General features: G+C 38.9%; 1 protein-coding gene across 2 annotated transcripts in view; it reads right to left on the bottom strand.

The window, feature by feature from the left end:
* LOC133013799 (CUB and sushi domain-containing protein 3-like) overlaps nucleotides 1–21,038 on the bottom strand; it is a 212,376-nt gene that overhangs the window by 114,372 nt on the left and 76,966 nt on the right. For both annotated transcript variants that reach the window (XM_061080848.1, XM_061080847.1), the window contains 13 exons: nucleotides 20,712–20,900; nucleotides 18,591–18,707; nucleotides 15,183–15,398; nucleotides 13,713–13,901; nucleotides 13,121–13,290; nucleotides 11,721–11,877; nucleotides 9,649–9,840; nucleotides 7,618–7,744; nucleotides 6,220–6,422; nucleotides 4,372–4,563; nucleotides 2,908–3,046; nucleotides 1,308–1,495; nucleotides 769–963 (listed from right to left, as the gene is read on the bottom strand). In XM_061080848.1, the coding sequence (XP_060936831.1) occupies nucleotides 769–963; nucleotides 1,308–1,495; nucleotides 2,908–3,046; nucleotides 4,372–4,563; nucleotides 6,220–6,422; nucleotides 7,618–7,744; nucleotides 9,649–9,840; nucleotides 11,721–11,877; nucleotides 13,121–13,290; nucleotides 13,713–13,901; nucleotides 15,183–15,398; nucleotides 18,591–18,707; nucleotides 20,712–20,900 (2,274 nt within the window). The remainder of the gene's footprint in view (nucleotides 1–768; nucleotides 964–1,307; nucleotides 1,496–2,907; nucleotides 3,047–4,371; nucleotides 4,564–6,219; nucleotides 6,423–7,617; nucleotides 7,745–9,648; nucleotides 9,841–11,720; nucleotides 11,878–13,120; nucleotides 13,291–13,712; nucleotides 13,902–15,182; nucleotides 15,399–18,590; nucleotides 18,708–20,711; nucleotides 20,901–21,038) is intronic.

Raw genomic sequence — 21,038 nt, forward strand, 5'->3', positions numbered from 1 at the left:
GATTTGTGAATAATAAATAATACTCCCTGATATATTATTTTCTCTTTGCAAAACACTGTGAAACTATTAAATAGCCCAGTTGTAAACTTTGTTACTGTCAACACTTTATTCGATTTTATAAACCACTGTTAGTTTCAACACGCTACTACTACACATCAGTTTGAGTCTATTCAGCCACCAAATATTGTGGCTTTTTAACAAAGTAAGTTAGTTTCTATCATTGCATATCATGAATGTTTATATCAATCTGGATAATCACGATCAGGATTATGCAAAAACTACAGGACCAATTCCAATACATTTTTGTAGAGGTGAGACATGGCCTTTGGAAGAACCCATCAAATTTTGCAACCGATTAGAAAAGATCCTTACAGCGTTTCCCGCAGAATTCACTAAGACTGAAGAGCGAAAGACAAGTTCTTGCATGCATGCTACTTGCAGGTTACGCAGAGCACGCAGCAAAGAGCAAAACACAATGTTAGATCTCCCTTATGTCAGTATTAGAAGTCTGAGTTATGTTTTAGTCTGATTATAATCATGGGGTTCTGCTGTTGGGTTTTGCAATGAGGTAAGTGTTTATATCTAAAACACAGTTTTCTCCTTTGGTTTACTTGTCTTGCATCCTACAGAAGAAGTGTGCACCTTACGCAAACTTGTTTTAACACAGCACCCTTCTGGTTTAACACAGCATCAAATATTGACCATATAGCTGGAGTGCAGTTATCTCCCACTCAGGTGTTCTGTTATTGTCAGCGTGTTGCCTCTCACCTTGACAGCTTGGTTTGGCTCTGTCCCACTCTGGTCTCTTGCTATTGCCCATGACACATGTCAGAGTGGAGTAGCCCTGCAGCAGATAGCCAGCCTCGCAATGAAATGTCACCATGGATCCCAGCTTGTAGTCAGTACCCATTCTAGTGCCATTCATCACGTTCCCGGGATCAAAACACGCCTCCCGTAGTTTTGCTGCCAATCAAAAGAACAAAGCTGTGAGAACAGCGCCTAAAATGAGAGAAAATATCTAATGGAGCAGAAATAAGAATAAATAGTCTGAAGGCTGCAACAGTCTGTTTGATTTAACCTCACTGTTTTTAAAAAGTAACGTGGTATGGGGGAAATAAAGGTTGAATCAGAGGCCCTTCTCACAGCTGGCATCAATATTAGATAACATAATTGTGTACAGTTGCACACTTCAAAGACTTCATGGTATAATTAATTTATGTATGTATCGAACAAAAACCCCTGCTGTTAAACAAACATATTCTTTGAAAATGCAAGTAGACTCCCACTTGCACAGGCCTTCAGAGTACCTTTGTATTCCAAATGAAAGCCGGTGTAGCTCACAGAGCCGTCACTGCGAAATGCCAAATACATGAAGTTGGAGGTGCTCTCAATCTTCTCAGGAAGTTTACTGTCTTGGAAACTTCCAATCAGATGAGCGCTGCTGTCTGGACCGTCATAGATATACAGGAAGTCATAGTTGGGCTCAATGCTGAAGCTGTGAAGAGTAAAAGAAAACAGACAAATAAAAGATAAAACAGTATAATTTTCCAAAGTCTTAGCCACCAGATCGTACCAATTGTTTGAGAGATTTAGAATCCATTAAGGTTTCAAAATCAGAGCGTGCACAGCAGCGCTAGAAGTGAGTCATGCCAAGTGATTTGTTTTGCATCTCCAGACAAAGAGATACAAAAAGATATCTCCCCGAAGAGGTGAGAAGAGATTAAATTGTTGTGACACTGCGGTGGCACAAAATCTTCCCAGACGGCAGTGGCAATGCAGTGTGAGAAGATCGCTTCATATCGTGGTGCTGTGTATCAAATCGCATGCTGCAGTGAGAGTGGAGAATTTGTTTTCAAAATAATGAGCACAGTTTATGACAAAAATGTAAATAGCTTGGAGATAATTGCATTTGAGTTGGATCAAGGCAACTCCAATTTAAATTCATAACTCCATCCTTTTGTTTGGCAGTCCCACGGGAGAGAGCAGCATTGTGCTAACTCCATTAGATGTTTGTTTTGAAGGACAAAGTTGAGATAAAAAAAAAACACAGTGAGTTTCTTCTCTTTGCCTGAAGGAGAAGGCAAGTGGGTGGTAGTGTAGAGAGAGCCAGTGTACCTGCGCCTCTTCTCTCACCCTCCATGAAAACGACTATGGAAGCAACGCGTGAGAAGTCAAAAGAAGACTGCCAGTGAAATGTGCCCTCAGGCCTTTCTGTGAGTTTGCCCTGTCAGTTTTGCTTTTATATGCTTAGATTGTAATTAATAATGTAAAGCTTGCTGTCAGAGTATCATACAGCTTAAGAAATGAGCTGCACTCAGAACACAGCAGTACACGCAGCATACAGCCAGAAATCTGCTTTCACCACATTCCAGCAAAGTGGCAGCAATACCTGCCTTCTGGGTGTTTTGTAGAGGCACTGCATTCTGCCCCTATCTCCCAACCCACCTGGGCTCCAAACTCAGGTCCTCTGCTTAACACACATGGCCAACCTTGCTCAATACCATGATGTTATACCTGGTTCCGCTGCAGAAAACAAGCAATTCCACACCACAGCCTGAGCTGCTGTGCATCCACTGAGAACTGACTCCATTCTGTTGCAGGTAGGTTACAAACATAGCACAGGTTTAGGGAAAGCTCCATCTTGTAAGCCACTGGACCGTGTCCTTAAGGGACAACAATGTTTTTTAACAGGCATCAAGCATTTTCAATCTGATCCACTGCCAATACTCTTCCTTAAATTCCTGGATTTGCTTTATAAATAATTGTTTTAAATAACCTAAAGCCCTGTGCTTTGAAATAAAAAAAAAAAAAAACGCTTGTAGGAAAAATGTAGCCTGTATTTATTTTTTTCAAATTGTTTTTACTTTTCCCCAAAAGCAAATCGGACAGAGCAGCCACTCATATTACCTGATAAAAGCCAAGGAGATGACATAGTCTGAGTGCACAGCGATAAGCCAGTCGCAGTCTTTGCTGTGTGGGTAGGGGTTGGGGTAGTTGGGAGAGAGGATGAATCCTGATGATCCAGTCACATTTCCACCACAGGGAGCTTGAAAGATAAAACAGGAAGAAAAAGTGGATGAGAGAGATTTATATATGAGATATGTGTCTGACCCTTTCTTATAGAGGTGCGGATATTGGTTACATATGCCAAAAAATGTCTGTTGTATCCTATAAAGTGTTCTTGTCAGTGTATAACAGGGTTTGGATTAACTCACACGTAGACAAAAAGTGCTCTGATTTTTGGTTTAACTTGATAAACATGTAGAATAAATATGCATCTGACCAAAAATATGAAAAACTAACTCCTGAACTATGAATTATTAAAACAACGAAATGCATCTCTGCTCGTCCCATAAAGTTAGTTTTAAAAGTTAATACAAAAAATGTTAACACTCAACAATGTTACTCATTGCTCTTTCATGTTTTCTTGTGTTCACTGCTACAGTACATGACTCCTGGATTTTAATGGGACGACAGTGATTCTGCAGTAAGATACATATGAAGCAAGACATCAATTCAATCATCAATGAATTAATATTCTATATCAATGCTCATATGAACACTTTACTGCATGAATTATGTTCATGTGATTTTTCTACATTGCATTTCTGCTGTCTGAGCATGTTTGATGATATTCTGCGAACTTAACATTTGAAGGCTTCCCTTGTCAATTGTGAGCTTGATGAATAAAGAAACAGCTTTCAGTTTCACTTTTAAGTGTCAGCAACACACCGGTGACTAAGTTGCTCTTATTTACCATGATAAGAAATTGATAAAGAATTAATAAAAGAACAGCTGACAATTACATCAAGTTCTGACTTAAGCAGACTTGCTTCCGACGGCATTAAATTATGCTCAGTTGTGTGATCTCGTAATCGCATTGCAAATATTCCTAGCTGTTCCCAGCCCGGAAAAAAGAAAGCCCTCACTTAGACCAGTTGGCAGCAACTCAAGAGCATCAAGGTTTCTTTGGACCTACTTAGTGTAATTATTTCTAATTGCATTGTTAAGTAATTAGCTGTTAAACTCTAATACGGCAATGTGTTGGGACACTATAGAGTACTCAGCTTTTAACTGGCTACAGAAGTGGATTTGTCCACATAAGGGTTGGCAAAAACTCAAACAGCTGAACAATCTTGTTTATCCTCCAAATATTTTTAAGACATCAGTGAGAGAGAATTATAGTCTTTGCTGCAGCCAGTTAATAGAAAAACTCCCTTGCTCCCTCTTCCTCTCACCATCTCTCTTTCACTCTGAGCCTCTACACTTCCTTCTCTCCCTCTCTCCTTCAATCCATATGACTCTCTCAATCTCCTCCTCACATTCCCTCTTCCCTCTCTTTTCCGCTCTCTCTCTCTCTCTCCCTCTTACCGATGCAGCTTGGAGGGCTGGGTTGCCAGTAGTATCTATTTTCTACTTGGATGCAGGTGATTCTGCTCTCTTCCTGCAATTCATATCCCGGATCACAAGAGAAGGTCACAGAGTCACCAGGCTCCCGCCCTTCACCATTGCGACTTCCATTCATGGGAATACCTGGATCTCTGCAGGCTGTCGCTATCGAACCTGAAGGGCAAACACACACACACATGTGACAGACATACACGCGCATCTGCCTGCAATGTCCAGGGAATCGTTGAGCACAAGAGAGAGCACACACGGTTTCATATCATATGGTAGACAGCTGTCAAACTGAAACAGTGGCTCAAACAGTGTTACAGCACAAAGCAGATTACACACTGATATCAGCCGAAATCCTGCCATGTTTTCCTAATCTTTTCTCCTAAACCACAGCTGTGCAGCAGCCCAGCACTGCGAGGGTGATCTGGTAAAATGTGATGGATTCTTCAAATGTTCCCATCTTCACAGACTTTATTGAGAGATTTAACAAAGTTGTCAACAAAATACAAAAGACATTGTGCAAAAAGAAATGAAGCAAAAAAGAAATCAAATACAAATGTGAATTAAGAGAGGATCATGTTGCATATGATGTGATTAATGGATGTGACACGGAGAACAACAAATTTGATTATGCGCTTTCAAAACTTGGTAAAATAATCAGTGGTTGTGATTTAATACCTGGAAAACAAGGGATCCACATTTTAATAAAGAGACACTTAACCTCTATTCTGCATGGATGGCAAGTAGAGGTGTAACTTCAAACCCAGAATTCAATGGTTACCATCACAAAACACGATTATTCATTGAAGACTGTTTGCAGAGGTTTCAACTGAATTCAATATTTGGCACCTCTGTTTTGTAGAAGTTAAAGTATAAACTAACAAAATGTATATATATCATGTTTTTTATGAAAACAATTAGGGCCAGTGCAGCAAGACTACTGCTCCCATCATGCTTTCGTTTCTGAAAACCACTCGCCTGAGGCAAGAGGGTGTTTAAGTACAGTGTGAATCTCCAGAATCGATTTCAGCCTCAAACGCATGCAGTGAATCCTACGTCATTGATTTTTACATTAGGCTGCCATGTCTATATAGTAAAGAGAATGAAAACATGAACATCATTTCATCAGATTTGGAATACATGAGTTACTATGAAACTTCTACCCTTAAAACTGTATTAGTAGTGTGACAGCAAACGTTCATTAGGAACTATATGGGACTTCACTGCTCATCAAGGCACAAATAAAGATAACATATAATGCTAAGACATGAAAAGTGACAAAATCTAAACCCACTATCATTACCTATGGTGAAATATCATTTAGGAGCATTCTCATTAGAAGTCAACAAAGTGTGACGTGTCAATGTTCTCCTTATATCATGTAAGAACATGCTAAATATGCACTGTAGTGACAACATTCATGTGGTGGTAATCCATAAACATGCTCAGTGGATCTCAAAACAGTCAAGTAACTTTTCACTCTTTGTTACTGGCTAAATGTCTTCGGTCTTATATGTTTGGTTTTAAGTTGCATTTTCCTTGATTTAAGCAATTTTTAATATTAGTTCACAATTTGTTGACCAATTTCACAGCTTCCATAGACACATACATTGAACTCCTTAATTCTAAAACACAATATGTTAGGTTAAAGGTTTAGTTTTTCCTCATTTAAATGTAGTATATGTTATATATCTATTGAAAATTTGTACATCACTTGTTAACTTTGAATAAACCTGATGTTTCCAGTTCTTAGAATGAGTTTCACAAAGAGCAAGAGAGAGAACAATCCTACACTACAGCCACTCAGAAGGAAATACTCACTGGAGAAGTCAATGGCAAACCCAGACTTGGTGATGTAAAAGTCCGTCTCAAACTGAATGGTGACAATGTTGAGAGTGGAGTGGATTCCCTCAGGTAGCAGCGAGCCGCTAACTTCCTTCAGAGACATCTCGTTCTCGGGAGGCCCATCCCACACCTTCAGAATGTCGTGGGATGCCTCTGTGTCAAATGCAAGAAAATGCAGACTGGGAGAAAGGAACACAGGAGAGTGTTACTGACTCTGCTTTAATTCTGTCAGTTTAAGTTAAGTCAGGTCATTATGTTAACATACAGAATGATGAGTGAGACTGAGATGCATTTAGCTTAAGTGACAGTTTACTCCCTCGTGCTTAATTGAATAAAGGCAACGAAAACAAGTCTCGCCAAGAAGGCAGGCGTTATGGGAGCTGAACTTGGCATGATTAGGTTGCCGTCAAAAGAGAGATCTATCTAGAAATAGTTTCCCCAAGCTTTTGGGCATTTCAGTTGAGATTTTTTATCAATTAATCAAATTCCATCAAAGTAAGAAACAAAAGTGCAAAGAATTATCTGCAGTCTCATCAAGAGATGGCCTGAAGCATCTTCTGTCTTTATGGAATCAGAGCATGTTTACTTCAACATCTAAGTAAAGAGGTGTTATTTCACAGTAATAATAGATGTTTTTAAAGAAAGAAATGTTTCATTGGTCCATAAAAATCACCCTGGATGTAATTGTTGATGTAGCTGCTGTTTCTTTGATGACATCCTGCTTTAGAGGACATAGCTTCATGTTTAAAATCTTTAACTTGAGTGAAAACATTTTTTTCATTTCTTTCATAGTCAGGTCAAGTGAGAATGACCTCAGTCAATTTGGGAGGAATTTAATCAACATCCTTCTGTTCAATTCAAGGCAAATTCCTTCCTTTATAAATAATAGTCTTTTTATCACGTATCACAGTCCTTTTGATTTAAGGTTTGAGTTTCCTTCTGTTGATTCCTAATATACATACAAAATAATAAGTGACCACTCAGGATTTAATTTAATGTATGAAGGCCACTGCATTATAATGTCTGTTTACGAATAGAACTAAAAAGTTAATTTAATTTTAAACACAGTAAAATCTGAGAAATTGATCATCTTGCAGTGGTCTCTTTTTTATTCCAAAGCTGTATTTGTTTCTTTTGCAGACTTATTAATTTAAGGCCCCACTTTAGGTTATTAAAAGCCTCTGTAGTTTTGTTTCCCTTATCGCCATATTATGTGATTAATGATGCTCAATTCAATTTGCTTTTTTAATTTATGGCACATTTTAATTAAAATATTTAAAATGATCAAGTAAGTTATGCAAAGAAAATAGCTAATTACTTAGAATTTATACTGGATATACAGATAATGCATAAATATTCAGCAAATTGAGTTACCTGACAATGTTGCCAGAGTTGACCTCAATTGTCCACGTGCACCTCAGGTTGTTGTCGTAGGGGAAGGGATACCCGGGAGAGAGGATCCGCCCTGTGGACTCGCCCTTGAAATTGCCACCACACTCCGCTGCATAGATATATACACAAATGAGTACAAACAGTAGAGTCACAAAACGAGAATTGCAGACACATGCACACTGAAGAAAATGTCCATGTGACGGTATAAAAAAAACCCAAATACTGTCAGAGTCCACAATGAGGACTAATGAGCAACAGTTGAATCTCTGCTGAAAATGAACAATTAAAGGATAATAGGACTGCAACAACGACTTCCTGCCTGACCAGAGAAACTCACAGATGCAAAACTTGTTTTGTTGTAAGTATGCCTCCTAATGATGCCATTAATTAATTTTAAAAATACTGTGTCCAGAGAATATGTAGGCTGGGCCTCGGCATGCAGGGAGGACCACAGCTACAAATGTTAATGACGGAATATCTTATCCAATCTGTCCCGTCTCTCCCCTGGTTATCATCTCGCTATCAATGTTACAGAACAAACAACATTTAATTAATAGGGAAATTACATTAGATTGCCACAGTGGTTGGCTATAATCAGCATCATAACACTGAGCAAATGTGAAAGTCCTTAAAAGGAGCCAGGATGTTGCCCAGGAGAAATGGCTAGAAATCCCATTTCGCACTCAACTCACAGAAACATAGCTCACTATTAATATTGACCGTTCAGTGATCCAGCACTGCTAAACAGTTAATCAATAGACTGATTACCTTTCTTCTTTTTTTTTAATTGTATTGAACATGCCACAATGCAAGAATGAAGCACTTTCACTGAAAAGGCACAAATACATGTTTCATTGAAAAAGGCCTGGGGAAACCATGGCCTTTAAAGTGCAATTCTGCACACGTCCGGAATTTGAAAATCATATTTTACCCTAATCCATCACTGCTAGACATTAAGAAACAGACACTGCTTCCCAACACCTTCCAGACTCCAGCAACGTGTAGGTAATAGCTTTATCATTTGTCTGTCCCAGCATGTTCTGAATATGAAATACAGCAAAGATTGTGCATTTTGTCTGTGGCTCAATCTGATATGAGAACTCTGATAATTACATCTTTGCTTCTACAAAAGAAAAAAATGCAGATTAATTTCTTGTGGGTTAAATTTCTAAATTACGTAGCCTACAAATGAAACAGACACAGAGAAACACGGCAATATCTAATTTCTTCAACATTGTGTTCTTAATGGCTCCAAACACCCAGTTTTTCATCAAGAACACAAAGAAATCAATGTTTCACAATAAAACAATCGAAGCCATTTATATTCCCCGCCAAAATTACAAGTAGCATATTTTCTTTCTGGCAAGTTCAATTAAGTAGAACTCATATCGGTATGAATGCTTGGGATAAACAGCTAGCCTGAATGTTAACAGTTTACCTGATTTCACTAACAATACATGTAACTACAGAAGACAAGAGAGGGATAAACAGATGTCTAATGCAACTTATTGGGACAGAGAATGATGGTTCATCAACACTACTACGTTTTTATAAGTAAATGTATCAATTTGAATATGGATACGCCTGCTGTCTGAGTACTCCAGAGTTTTAGAGCTGCTAAAACTGAGGAGTTTGAAAACTCTGGGCGTCTTTTACACTAGGTGGGATGAAACATATGCGGTTGTAAATGATGACGTGGAACCTCTTGCTGATTAGGTTTTAGGAGTAATGATTTAGCCTTTGCTGAATCATCAGACTTCTATAACGTGACTCCCTTCCAGAGGAAAACAACCTCGGCTACAGGTGTGGAACACAACATTGACAATCAATTACAAGTGTTGCTGACCCAGTTACCTTTGATTATGTGCAGTTAAATTTGACATTTTACGGTCACAGGAAATGTGTTTCCAGGCCTGTACAGCGATTAAAACTGATAATGAGCCAAAACGCTTGGGTAGAAAGAGATGGATTTAGTTTGCAAACATATTTGTATAGACGTAGCCAAAGATTTACCTATACATGACGGGAGGTGATTGTCCCATGCTCTTCTCTCCCCGGTCATGCACTTGAGGATGCCACTGCCGTGCAGGGTGTAGCCTTGATCACAGCCAAAAGTAATGGCACTTCCAGAAAAATGACCCTGGTCACTGACTTTGAAGCCGAACTGCGGCACACCTGGATCATCACAGTGTGAAAGCTCAAAACCTGGACGAGTGAGATTAGGAAAAGGAGGCAATGAGTTGAAGAATCACATCACATGAATACTGGAGATATAACCACAAATATCTACATCAGCATTTAAAAACCACATATAATGGAGACAGCCATTCTGTAAACATTCTTCAGCACCATATTTCCATTGATCTGTACTGTAAAGAGGTATTGATTGAGCTTTGAGAAATCATTTCTAGTCGAGCAAAAATGAGAGCTTGGTTACTTTGCCATTATATTCCTTAGCAGTAAAAGATTCCTTTTGGGCCGACAGCCCAATTAGACAGTCACAATTAAATGTTCAATTGAGTGTGGACGTTTACCACGACTGAGAAACAGCCCATCCACTCGTAACACTTTGGGGTATAACCAGAGAAATAAAATAAACAAGCCACAAAGAAGAAAATGTTGCAATAACTCTTGTGCTCGCCATGTTTGAACTCGACCGGGGCCTTTATGTGTGTTGCTCTCTTTCAGGTACTAAATGTAAGTGTTCTGCTATGCAGCAACAGTGAATGCACATAAAACCAACAGCGCTGATTTATCATCCCTTCTCACGGCGAGGTCCGTGCCCATGCCAGATGTTATGGTGGGGTAACAAGTGTCATGCCCAGTATAAATCTCGAGCAGATACTCAACACATTTGGAAAATAATCTCAGCACTTCAGGTGGAAGAGTCGTCTAAACGTGATAAGATTTCATGTTCTGACAAGTTTTAAGCGGCCCGTACACAACCTTCTCCTTGCCCTCTTGCTTTTCGCACATCAGTCAATCCTCTCCAAGTTGAAAAGAGTATTCATTCTGCTTGAAAGGACTGAGAAAAAAACTGCACTTTGAGATGGATAATGGCTGCAAGCTTATATTCTGCTATTTACCCTGTGCACAACACTGGAAAAGTCATAAATTAAATTGAATTATGTGATTCTTAATGTTACTCAATTTCCCCTGAATTAATTGTGGTTCCATTTAGATTCTGCTGGCAATTTATTTATTTAATGTAAAATAATATATATTCGGGATCTAAAACTTCATCTGAAATAACATTATCCCATAAAACGTATTTTACGTCAACTGTTTTATAGTGGTTTGTTTCTGGCACATTTGCCGTAGAAATTATCATTTCTAGCGTCGGCATTGTAACTGGAAGTTAGCTCAAAACTTTTGTGCTTTTATACTGTTCAAGTGAAAACAGCTCTCGGCCTGATGCCATCCGTACTAACTATATTGAATTCTACCTTAGAAAACCCGCTGGTAGATAAAAGGAATTCAGGGATTGCAGGTGAAACACTGAAAAACACTTTAAATTGGACTGCAAAGTGCAGTGTCACCAAAGCATTCTCTCGTCACAGTAATAAATTAGAAACGGTTAGCAACAATACACAGTCAGCAAGCCAATTAAGGGCGAGAAACAAAACCCATCTATTACTGGACCACTTACATCAATGACCCAAACTTTCAACACACACGCTCATGCATATGCAGAGGCACACACTGTCTGCAGTGCATGCACATACACATTAGCAACACAATGATTTCAAACAATACCCACTATAATTCACCGGTTTTAACAAGGAACAGTTAGCCACACAATTGCTGACATAGAGAGCAAAGGAAAAGAAGGAACGGGGGAATGCAGAGCGAGAGAGGAGGGAGAGAAAAAGGCAAATTTTCCTGCAGGAGTGGAGCGGAAACAGCATGCTGTGTTTAATGGATACCCTGACAGTGAAAGACACAGTGAAGCAGGGTAAGGGTCAATTAAAATTTTCTTTTAAATTCCGCTACTTGAACCGCCTGGCTCCTGAAGTGAGGCTAAATTCAGTCATTTGGAAAAGCTTTAAGTCCCCCCTCCTCCAGTGAAATGAAATGTGACTCACTGCGGTATATGAGCCGGAACCCCGCTGCCGTCACCTCCTGGTCGGAGTAGAATTCCAGCCACAGATAGTTGGAAGTGCCGGTGAGGGACAGACCTTGCATCGACGTGCCTGTGTAGGTGCCAAGGAGTTGGGCTGCGCCATCCTTGCCATCATACACCTGATTAGAGACAGAGAGCGACATGAGTTGTTCTGCTTTATAAGTGTGTGCTGTCTACAGTTAAGAATTAAATATTAATACCGAAGAAAGAAAGCGACAGTTAAAAAGAAGCTATGAGTTCTGTATATCTTTTCTTATATGGCACCTCTACTGCAAATCCAATGTCCTAAATGAGATGTGAAAATTAGATTGGAGTGATCATAATTTATCCCACTGATTTAATACAGTGCCTCTTAGAGTTGAATTAACAAGATGGTGCCGGGTTACATGATGCCAAAAAAAGGAAAATTTTTGAGGTGTAGTGGAATGTTCATTTTAGATTGGCTTTTTAATCAACTATTTTGAGTGAATTTGTTGAGCAAATATTAAAATGTTCCTCAACATTAAAAAGCTCAAATCCAACAAGAGTTTGAAATCACTCAAAGCAGAGAGTAAGGCATTTGTCTGTTATCTGGATTAATGCTAAATAGATGTATTAATCTTTCTTTGTTTATCTTTTTCAGCCATGTTGAACCATCCACTACAAATTATTTGTCAAAGAAAGTTCCCTTTATCTGGATTTCCAGTAATAAACACAACCTTTCCTGATTGACTGTGAAATAACTCTGGGCCCTTCCTTTGAAATACTCCTGAGGCATTTTGTGTTTTGTTTTTTCTTCAAAGCAATTTAGCTCTACAATGTTGTCTGTCCACATTTCAAATCCTCACCAGATGACTAAAGATGACCGTCTACACAACTCCACTGCTAAAAAAAGTAGTAGATAGTGGGCGACAATGCTGTTAATTGAAGCATAAGACAAGACATCTGCATTCCAAAAAGAGTGCATTCCAGCTGTGAAGTGAGGACTACACAGTAATTTGCATCACATCTGTGGTGCCTACAAAAAGCTGTTAAAATGCCCTTGAGAAACAAAATGAATCTCTTCCTTCCCAGAGAGAGTCTGCTGTTGTTGTTTGACCTTTGATCCGACTACCAATACAAAACAATTGTGCATTCTGCCTGGTGTTTTCCACAAAATCCTCCTTTTACTGGTTTCTTCTTTTGTACATAATAAAAAGAATCAGGAGCTGTCTCATATACCATTGTTAGTTGTTATAAATATGTAATTTGTGTTTTCAAATGTGAATTGTGTGTATTGTCGAGCCCTGTCAAACAGAGAATTTCTGTCACTTTGGGACAAACAATGAACTTTATCTATTTATTTTCCATCACCAACATGGAGTGACTGTATTGTGTCTTTACCTTGATGATGTCACCTTGTGCGAGTTGAAAAGTGCTGGCAGTGATGTTGATGCCTTTGCCAGTTTGAACCTGAATGGTGTACACACACTCGTGGCTGTTGTCGTAGTTCATTGGGTAGTTTGGCGACAAAAGAACTCCCTCATTGTTGGAGACTGTTGATCCGCACTCAGCTGCAAGAGAAACCAACAGCAAGAAAAGAGACATGTTCAGTTTAACAACAGGAAAACTTAGTTTTAGAGAAATCTAATCTCTAAAACTAAAATTGGAATAAAAAACTAAAGGGATAATGGACTTAAAACAATCAATTAGTAATAAGAAGATATGGCTATAATTCAAATGATATGTGTGACTGATACTTATAACCAATATGTAGCAGAGGCAGGGTTGTGCAAAAACATGTTAAGCAAACATCACACAGTGTGAACGGATTAGTTCAGGTGACATCACCATGTCTCTGCTACGAAATGGCCTGAACCCTGGAGCCAGCCCCTAAAATCGTTGCAATTTTTTATTTTTCTATTAACATGGGTAAATTCTGCAATAACATACTGTACAATAGAAGTAAAAAGAAGAAAAGCAGCTGACCACGTACCCACACACCTTGGCAGAGGGGCACTCCAAATGCGGCGGCCACCTCCCAAGCACACAACCTCCTTCGCCCCCTGTAGACGATAGCCTGTATTGCAGGTGAACGCCAGCGAGTCCCCGATTCCAAATCTGGAACCATTGTGCCAGCCGAACTGAGGTGACCCAGGATCCTGACAAGGTTCCAGATCATACTCTGCAAACACGATAGCCAAAAAAAGATCAGTTTTAACAATAACATCATTATGCTATTATAATGAGGTATATTTTCAAATATACTCTTTGAAAACCCATTTGGCCAACAAGGAAAACAATATGAGTGTTAGTAGGGATTATCTGCCTTGCTCGAGGACACTTCATCAGATTGGGATACATGCCAAAAGCTTTAGCCCAGCATGTCTAGATAAAGAATGGGCCCCCTAAAAACAGGCCACCCTGTAGGCAGCTTTATTATATATATATAGGCTGTTGGTGGCCTTATGATTTGAGACTTAGATGCAACTCAGGCGGCGCAAGAAGAACTTCTTTCCCTGGCCACTATTCCTCTCACTGTCTGTATCTGGCATAAGGAAAAGCTATTGTATGAAGGCCTATTGATTTCAGCACAGCAACACGTTACTGCAGAACACCAGTGTAGGATGGTGCCTGACAGCATTGGCAAAATTTCATCAAAGGTCATAAAAGGTTACAAAATGAATTATAATCAGAAAATCTATAGATGCTAATGATAGAGCTTACAAGGATGCACACACACATTCACACAAAAAAACTCAATTTCATGAATATTCATGGATGCATAAGTTATGCTTCACTTCAGCGAACAGCAGGCAAACATTTAGCCAGGATGCTCATGGAGCAGACTCTCTCTCTCTCCTTTTCCGACTTTATCATATGCCTCTCCCTCAATCTCTCCCCGCCCTCTCCATCAACCCTGCTCACTCAGCATCACCATCTGTCTCATCTCCTCTCTCTCCATAAGCCTTGTATCTCCACCTATTGCTACATTCCTCCCTTCTCTCTATACGGGGGCCCCCATTATTTCTGTAAACCCCCCTTACCTCCATCTCCTCAGTCCTGAGGATACTGACCCACATGCCATGCTTTGATGATCATTCCTATCACGGTCGGACACCCTCTACCTGCGTAACCTCGTTGTCTCTTAATTATCCTCCTCTGATCATCACAGCCTGGGGCACTGTCTACCTTAAGCCTGCACCTATTATCATGGGCAATTCACTCCTCTAGTTACTTGACACACAATTTAGAAAAGCGTACTACTTTTGATCTCATCATCTGAGTTGTCTTTGTCTGTCAGTCACCCATCACTTCTTTAACCCTGAAATCCATCTTTCTTCGTCCTCGACAGAATTCATCCGCAACTTCTTCCCTCTTTACACCTTCACATTCCGACTATACACCTACCAATACGCCCCCCTCCATGCCTCCAACACATAGGAACTTTAATATGCATTCATACCCGAGAAGGAGATGTTGAATCCCTGCAGGGATATGGAGAAGTCGGAAATGAAACGTAGCTGGGCCTTGAAGTTCCCATACAGGCCGGCGTTAACTGGTGCAGGCCTCTCTGAGCCGGTGAGTCGAGCCAGGGGCTGAGCAAAGCTTCCGTTTTCTGTTATCAGAAGGTAGTCATGGTGATCCTCCAGGTGGAAGGAGTGAAAAGTGAATTGGACACCTTGGAGGAGAAAATAAGAAAGCCCATTGAGGAGACGTTTTCAAGAAAATATGAAGAATAGCTTCCAAAGATACAGACAGAGCTTGAACAAAATATGTAACAGACAAATTTGACTATATCCTCCATAAAGTTGCATTGTATCAAATATTATAACAATGCAGAGCATAGACTAACAATTAAATTACCTCCAGCTGAATTTGACAATTCAATACAAATTTTAGTTGTAATTTCAAATGTCAATAACATGATTAAAGTCTAGCTCTTGATATGTGTTTAGCTTACACAAAATATCAATCCACAAAATGTTTTTCATTCATATTTTTTTATTTCACCTCCATTTTCCTTCACTTATATAATTCAAGAAGCAAAGGCTTGCCACCAGTTTGCCATATGCCAACCTTTTAAAACTATGTACAACTTAAAACTTTTTAATTGTATTTTCAAAAATACACACATCAGTACCTTACAAACCAAGATTACTGATTTGTGCGACAAGGTAGAATATAATTTTAATAAGAATATTTAACTGACACAGCAGCAGATAAAATCTACATATTATTTTAGCAAATCATAATGGTCTGCACAACCTGCTTTTATTTTCCCATAATACCTCAGATCATTATAGGATCATCTCATTCATGACAGCCAGTTGTTTTATTATCAGTAAAATAAGCTCTTTCTTCTATATTGCATTGGTTGAATCTCTGCAATTATGACTCTACTATGTCTCTTACTGGATATATATGTAATCATTCATGGTAATGAATATAAAATGGGGTAAAAAGGTGTTTCCATCTCTGACTTGTGTAGAATGGTCACACAATGTTTGGCTCACTTGATAAATAAAGACCCAAATAGCCATAAAATAAATAACACATGAAATGATTGATTGTGCTCCATAAACAGCAAATTACAGTACAGAGAGTAAGGCAAATGGAAAATAAATCAAGAGCCATCCATATGAAGGGACATTCCAATATTTTGATAGAGTAGGTATGTCGCTAATTAATGAGTGGAATAGTGATGTAGATGAATATGTCATCCAGTAAGTAAACACAGCATAAATATACGTTTCTATATTTTTTAATGTAGTGAAGACACCCACTGACAGGAAGAGTGACCTGTGGGTGTAAATATAAATCTGAATACATTAATGTGTTGAAACCTTTCTAAATATTTATTTATATTAAGAAGGGAAAGGAAACAAAAAAAGGCTACAATATTGTTTGGGGTCTCACACTAGGTATATGTCGAGGTAGTGGTGTGTTGGATGAAGCAAACAGAGCATTGTAAAGCCTTATTGGGTAAGCATAGGTCAAAGTAGCATTGTTTGCTACCAACTCCAGTCTCTACAATACTATACCTGGTCGTATAGAGTATTATTGGGTATCCACCCCAGGTGCAAATACCACTGTTTGCAATGGACATTCATTTAATTTGCTTCATTTAATCTATTTTACATTTTGATTAAGTAAGACATATTAGCACTTGTCATTTTGACTATAATTAGTAGATGAGTTTAAAGTTTTCATCACTAAGAGATGATTGGCTGCTGGTCTCCCATAACAATATCCTATACTCGTATTGCCTTTAAACACTGAAACTGGGGAGTTTTGAAGAAGATTTGGAAAATCCAATCAAACGGTTTAGTTGACATGTGTCCTTCAATGGTTTTTGTTGTGTTTTCTCTGCTGAGTTTTTGCCAATTTAATGGCATCGATCACCTCACCCTGTGCACCTGTTCCACTGAACTAGATCCTCCTCAACACTATTTTGCAGGTGCCGGTTCACTGCAACCTGGACTTGGCACCAGCGAAAATGATTGTGATTGGTTAAAAGAAGTACAAACAATCCACAGCATTTTCGCCCTGTAACATAATGATAATTCACCAGCAGTGACACAGCGCTGTGGCAAGAGGCCTGACTAGTCAACAAAACTTATTGCGTAATGGAAGCTCAAGTTGGGTTATGAAGCACAATAATGACCCATTGACATTTAAGTGAAATTGCTACAGAATGTCTTCAAACTAAGAAAATCCACTTTTAGTGGCCCAGTCAGAGCTCAGACAGCCAAATGGAGTCCTCAAAATGACTTCCATCTGAATGTTGTAATTATCTCATCTTCACCTTCACATTGTCTGAAGCTATAGCTGCCAAAGACCAGTTATCAAACCTAAGGGTTCACTTCATTTTTCCACCAGAAGTGTGAATGTAAAAGTTGAAGATGTGATTGTGTTATTAGATTAAAAGCATTATTTGCACATACTAATACTTTGGATGAAGATCTGGTCACATTTGACCAAATTACAATTACTTCTTCTTCCCCTAAAACGGACAAAGAGTCAAACACAAATTGGATACCTTGAAGCAGAAATTAAATGAAAAACATGATTTTGTTTTTATGCTGTCAACTAATTCAGCTGATTTGGACACAATTCTAAAAGAGTACAACATGGCTTTTCAATGGTTCTTGAAAGAGAATAACAAGAAACGGTATGGTAAAATACAGGAATAATACAGTGGTAGGGCACAGAGATAAGCTTAGCGAGCTTTTCAAATGATAATGAAAACGAACGTCTGAGAGCACTGGTAACTTATCAAATAACTGTCAAGTGAGTGCTGTGATAATAGAGTTAAACTAATAAAATAAAGAATCATCCGTGAATAAAAGTGAGATAACAGAATTATTTTACCAAGTGAAACACTGAAATGTCAAAACAGTTCATTAAATGAGGTATGTGAAAAAAAATTATGAAATGCAATATTCTCCTAATGGTGTAAAAAATATCTAAATGAGGAATGTGTAATGCCGACTATAATACTACACCGTACTGGAACATGCTTTTAAAAACAGGGGGAGACATATTTCAATATGTAAGGCCCTCAGAGTGTGATGTTAAACTGACACAGTCTGGCCAGTTGCCTTACGTAAAAAAGTCAGTTCATTTATATGATCTTTGTTCAAGTAATATATACGCTTTGCGCAGCCCTCTATTTATAATAATAAAACAGAGCCAGATCATTTGGCCATATTGTATCAAGTGTGTCGTATATAAATAAACATACGTTTACTGAGTACATAAAAATAGAGATAAAGGTCCTAGGAAGATATAACTATAAAAAAATTTTATATTTTATTCTGTGTTGAAGGTATACTTAATGTATAATTTAAAATCTGGGCAGTTTTCTTACCTTTTCCATGGCTGACTTCAACAGTCCACGTGCAGTTTAGAGAGTTGGGATACAGCTCCGGGTAGCCTGGTGATAAAATGATCCCCCCGGGTCCACTGATATCCCCACCGCATGATGCTGAATAGAAAGGTAAGATAGTGAACGATAAAAAAAAAAAACGAAACTGTAAATGAACCAATAAATCCTTCACCTGAAGACAGAGAAGCAATTTAAATGAATAATATATTCCAGTCATATCACATCCTGTCCTGCTATTTTTATGAATACCGGTAATTCTGCCAACACAATGTATTTTTCTTCTCTTCCCCTCTCCAAACCAGCCTTACTGCCTAACAGGACAATAAATTATTCATTGATTCGGCTATCCATCCATATTTTCTTCTACTATGGTATCTTAAACTAAGAGTCAGTGTCAGAAAATGTGATAATATATTAAAGTTACTGACAAGCATATTCAGCAGATTAGAGCATCTGACTTTATTTTGATTGAGATTTTTCTCCGAATAGAAACAATCATTCCAGCACAGCATCCAGCTGCTTTTCAGGTTGAAGATAATCCAGTAGCAGCCTGATGAGGCGATAGGAATGTGGTGTCCCCTCAGTAATATGACTCTCATACATATCTATATTGACAGATAATTTAAAGCTCCATATCTCATAACGGGAAGTTAATGAAATAAAGCTCTACCCTCGTTAGGTGCTGGGCACTGGGAGGTTAATCCTCCATCCGTCTGAAGGTTAACTCGTCTAAGTGAATATTGTTCAAACCTGAAACAATTCTCTTATCCTGTCATTGGGTTTCAACTAAAATGTCACTGCACATAAAGGGCATCGCTTTTATAAAAAAAAAAAAAGGCATGTATGAAGTTTGACAAGCTTTTTTTCCATCTTTCTTTAAGTCTGTGTGTGTGCTAGTTAATTTCTTCTTTGGCCTGAATGCCAGGTGGCGTGGCAGCCATGAGCCTGGATGCTAAACACCAATCGCTCACAAATATTAGCAGTAGAACTCTTGTGCATGTATATTTTCAAAGTAATGAATGTCAGATGATGTTTTGGAGGATCGCTGAGATGCCTGAGGCTCCACAGCTGCACATATCCAGCCTCCTCTTCTCCTCTCTCCTTACACCCTTGAGCCCTCCAGCGCGCACAACACATCAAGGCCCGAATCCTTACCCACCAAAAAAATTATTTCAAATATTTTATTAATGAACCGAAATTACATAAAGTCATTAAAAGTGGATGAGTATACTTGGCAAAGGATCTACTTCAGATGCTGCGTAGGCAAAGAGCCAAAGCACTGGGCACCAGTCTGGCACACACCTAGTCAGGAAAACGCTCCAAGATATAAAATGTATTTTCAAGGCCAATCATTGTGCTGAAGTTACATGACACAGCACTGTATCATATGCATGCTACGGAGCGCCTTGCCAACTCTTGCATGCATTTGATTCATTATATTCTTTCAAGTGAGTGATCCGTGAGTAAGGGGCATCATTTTCGGGTTGTACACCGCAACAATAATCACCTCAACTGTCCTTCGTTGTGCTTCTAAATCCCACAAAAGTGTACAAACACGACCTAGAGAGAGATGTTATGCAAGATGTAAGAACTATCGGGAACATGCTGACCTTCATGCTTTGAAGTTGAGTATACTACAGTTTTAAATGATTCATAACACCCCAGGTGAGTTGTCACACAAGAACTGAGTCTATTTGCTGAAGAAAAAGTATTTTGACGATCATCTGTTTGGTCAGTCCGACTCGCTGTGGGAAACTCACTCGCTTGTGTAATTTGGTTACGTATAAAATTCAATCAGGACTTAAAATGATAGTCGTGTCCATTATTCTACAAACTTTCAAAGCCTTAACATTCATGAAATATTTCAAGGACAAGAAGACTGGGCTTTGTATTTTTGGGTCATTTAGCTCTGAGCCATTCAAAAGGACTATATCTTGTCATCTGGTGTCATCCAGTGTCATTTTTGAAACATTAAAAAAATCTATTAAAAATATGATTAACATTCATTGAAAAGAAACTTGCAGTTCTTATGAACTTTGCGGATGTGACCGATACATGTGTTGGAATATGCTGCACAAAATGAACACACTTGTGTATACGAACCATCACAAGAGGGCAGTGAGTGGCTCCAGAAGTGGTTCTTTTCACAAACCAGTGGCTCCTCATGGCTCAGCCTGTATCCTGGGTCACATTGGAAAGAAACGGTGGAGCCGATCGACAGGTCCTGGCCCAACCGCACACCGTTCACCGGGATACCAGGATCCATACAGGAGAACGTGTCCAATGTAACCACTAGAGAAATTGAGATCAGAGCATTATTTCTTGAAAGTATCTCTAAACAACTGCATAAGGTCGCCTTTGGACTTTAATCTAACTGCGGCATCAATTACCGAACCACATGTGTTCAATGTGTACATGTATTAAGTACAG

The sequence above is a fragment of the Limanda limanda genome, chromosome 11, assembly GCF_963576545.1.
Source record: "Limanda limanda chromosome 11, fLimLim1.1, whole genome shotgun sequence".
NCBI classification, from domain to species: Eukaryota; Metazoa; Chordata; class Actinopteri; order Pleuronectiformes; family Pleuronectidae; genus Limanda; species Limanda limanda.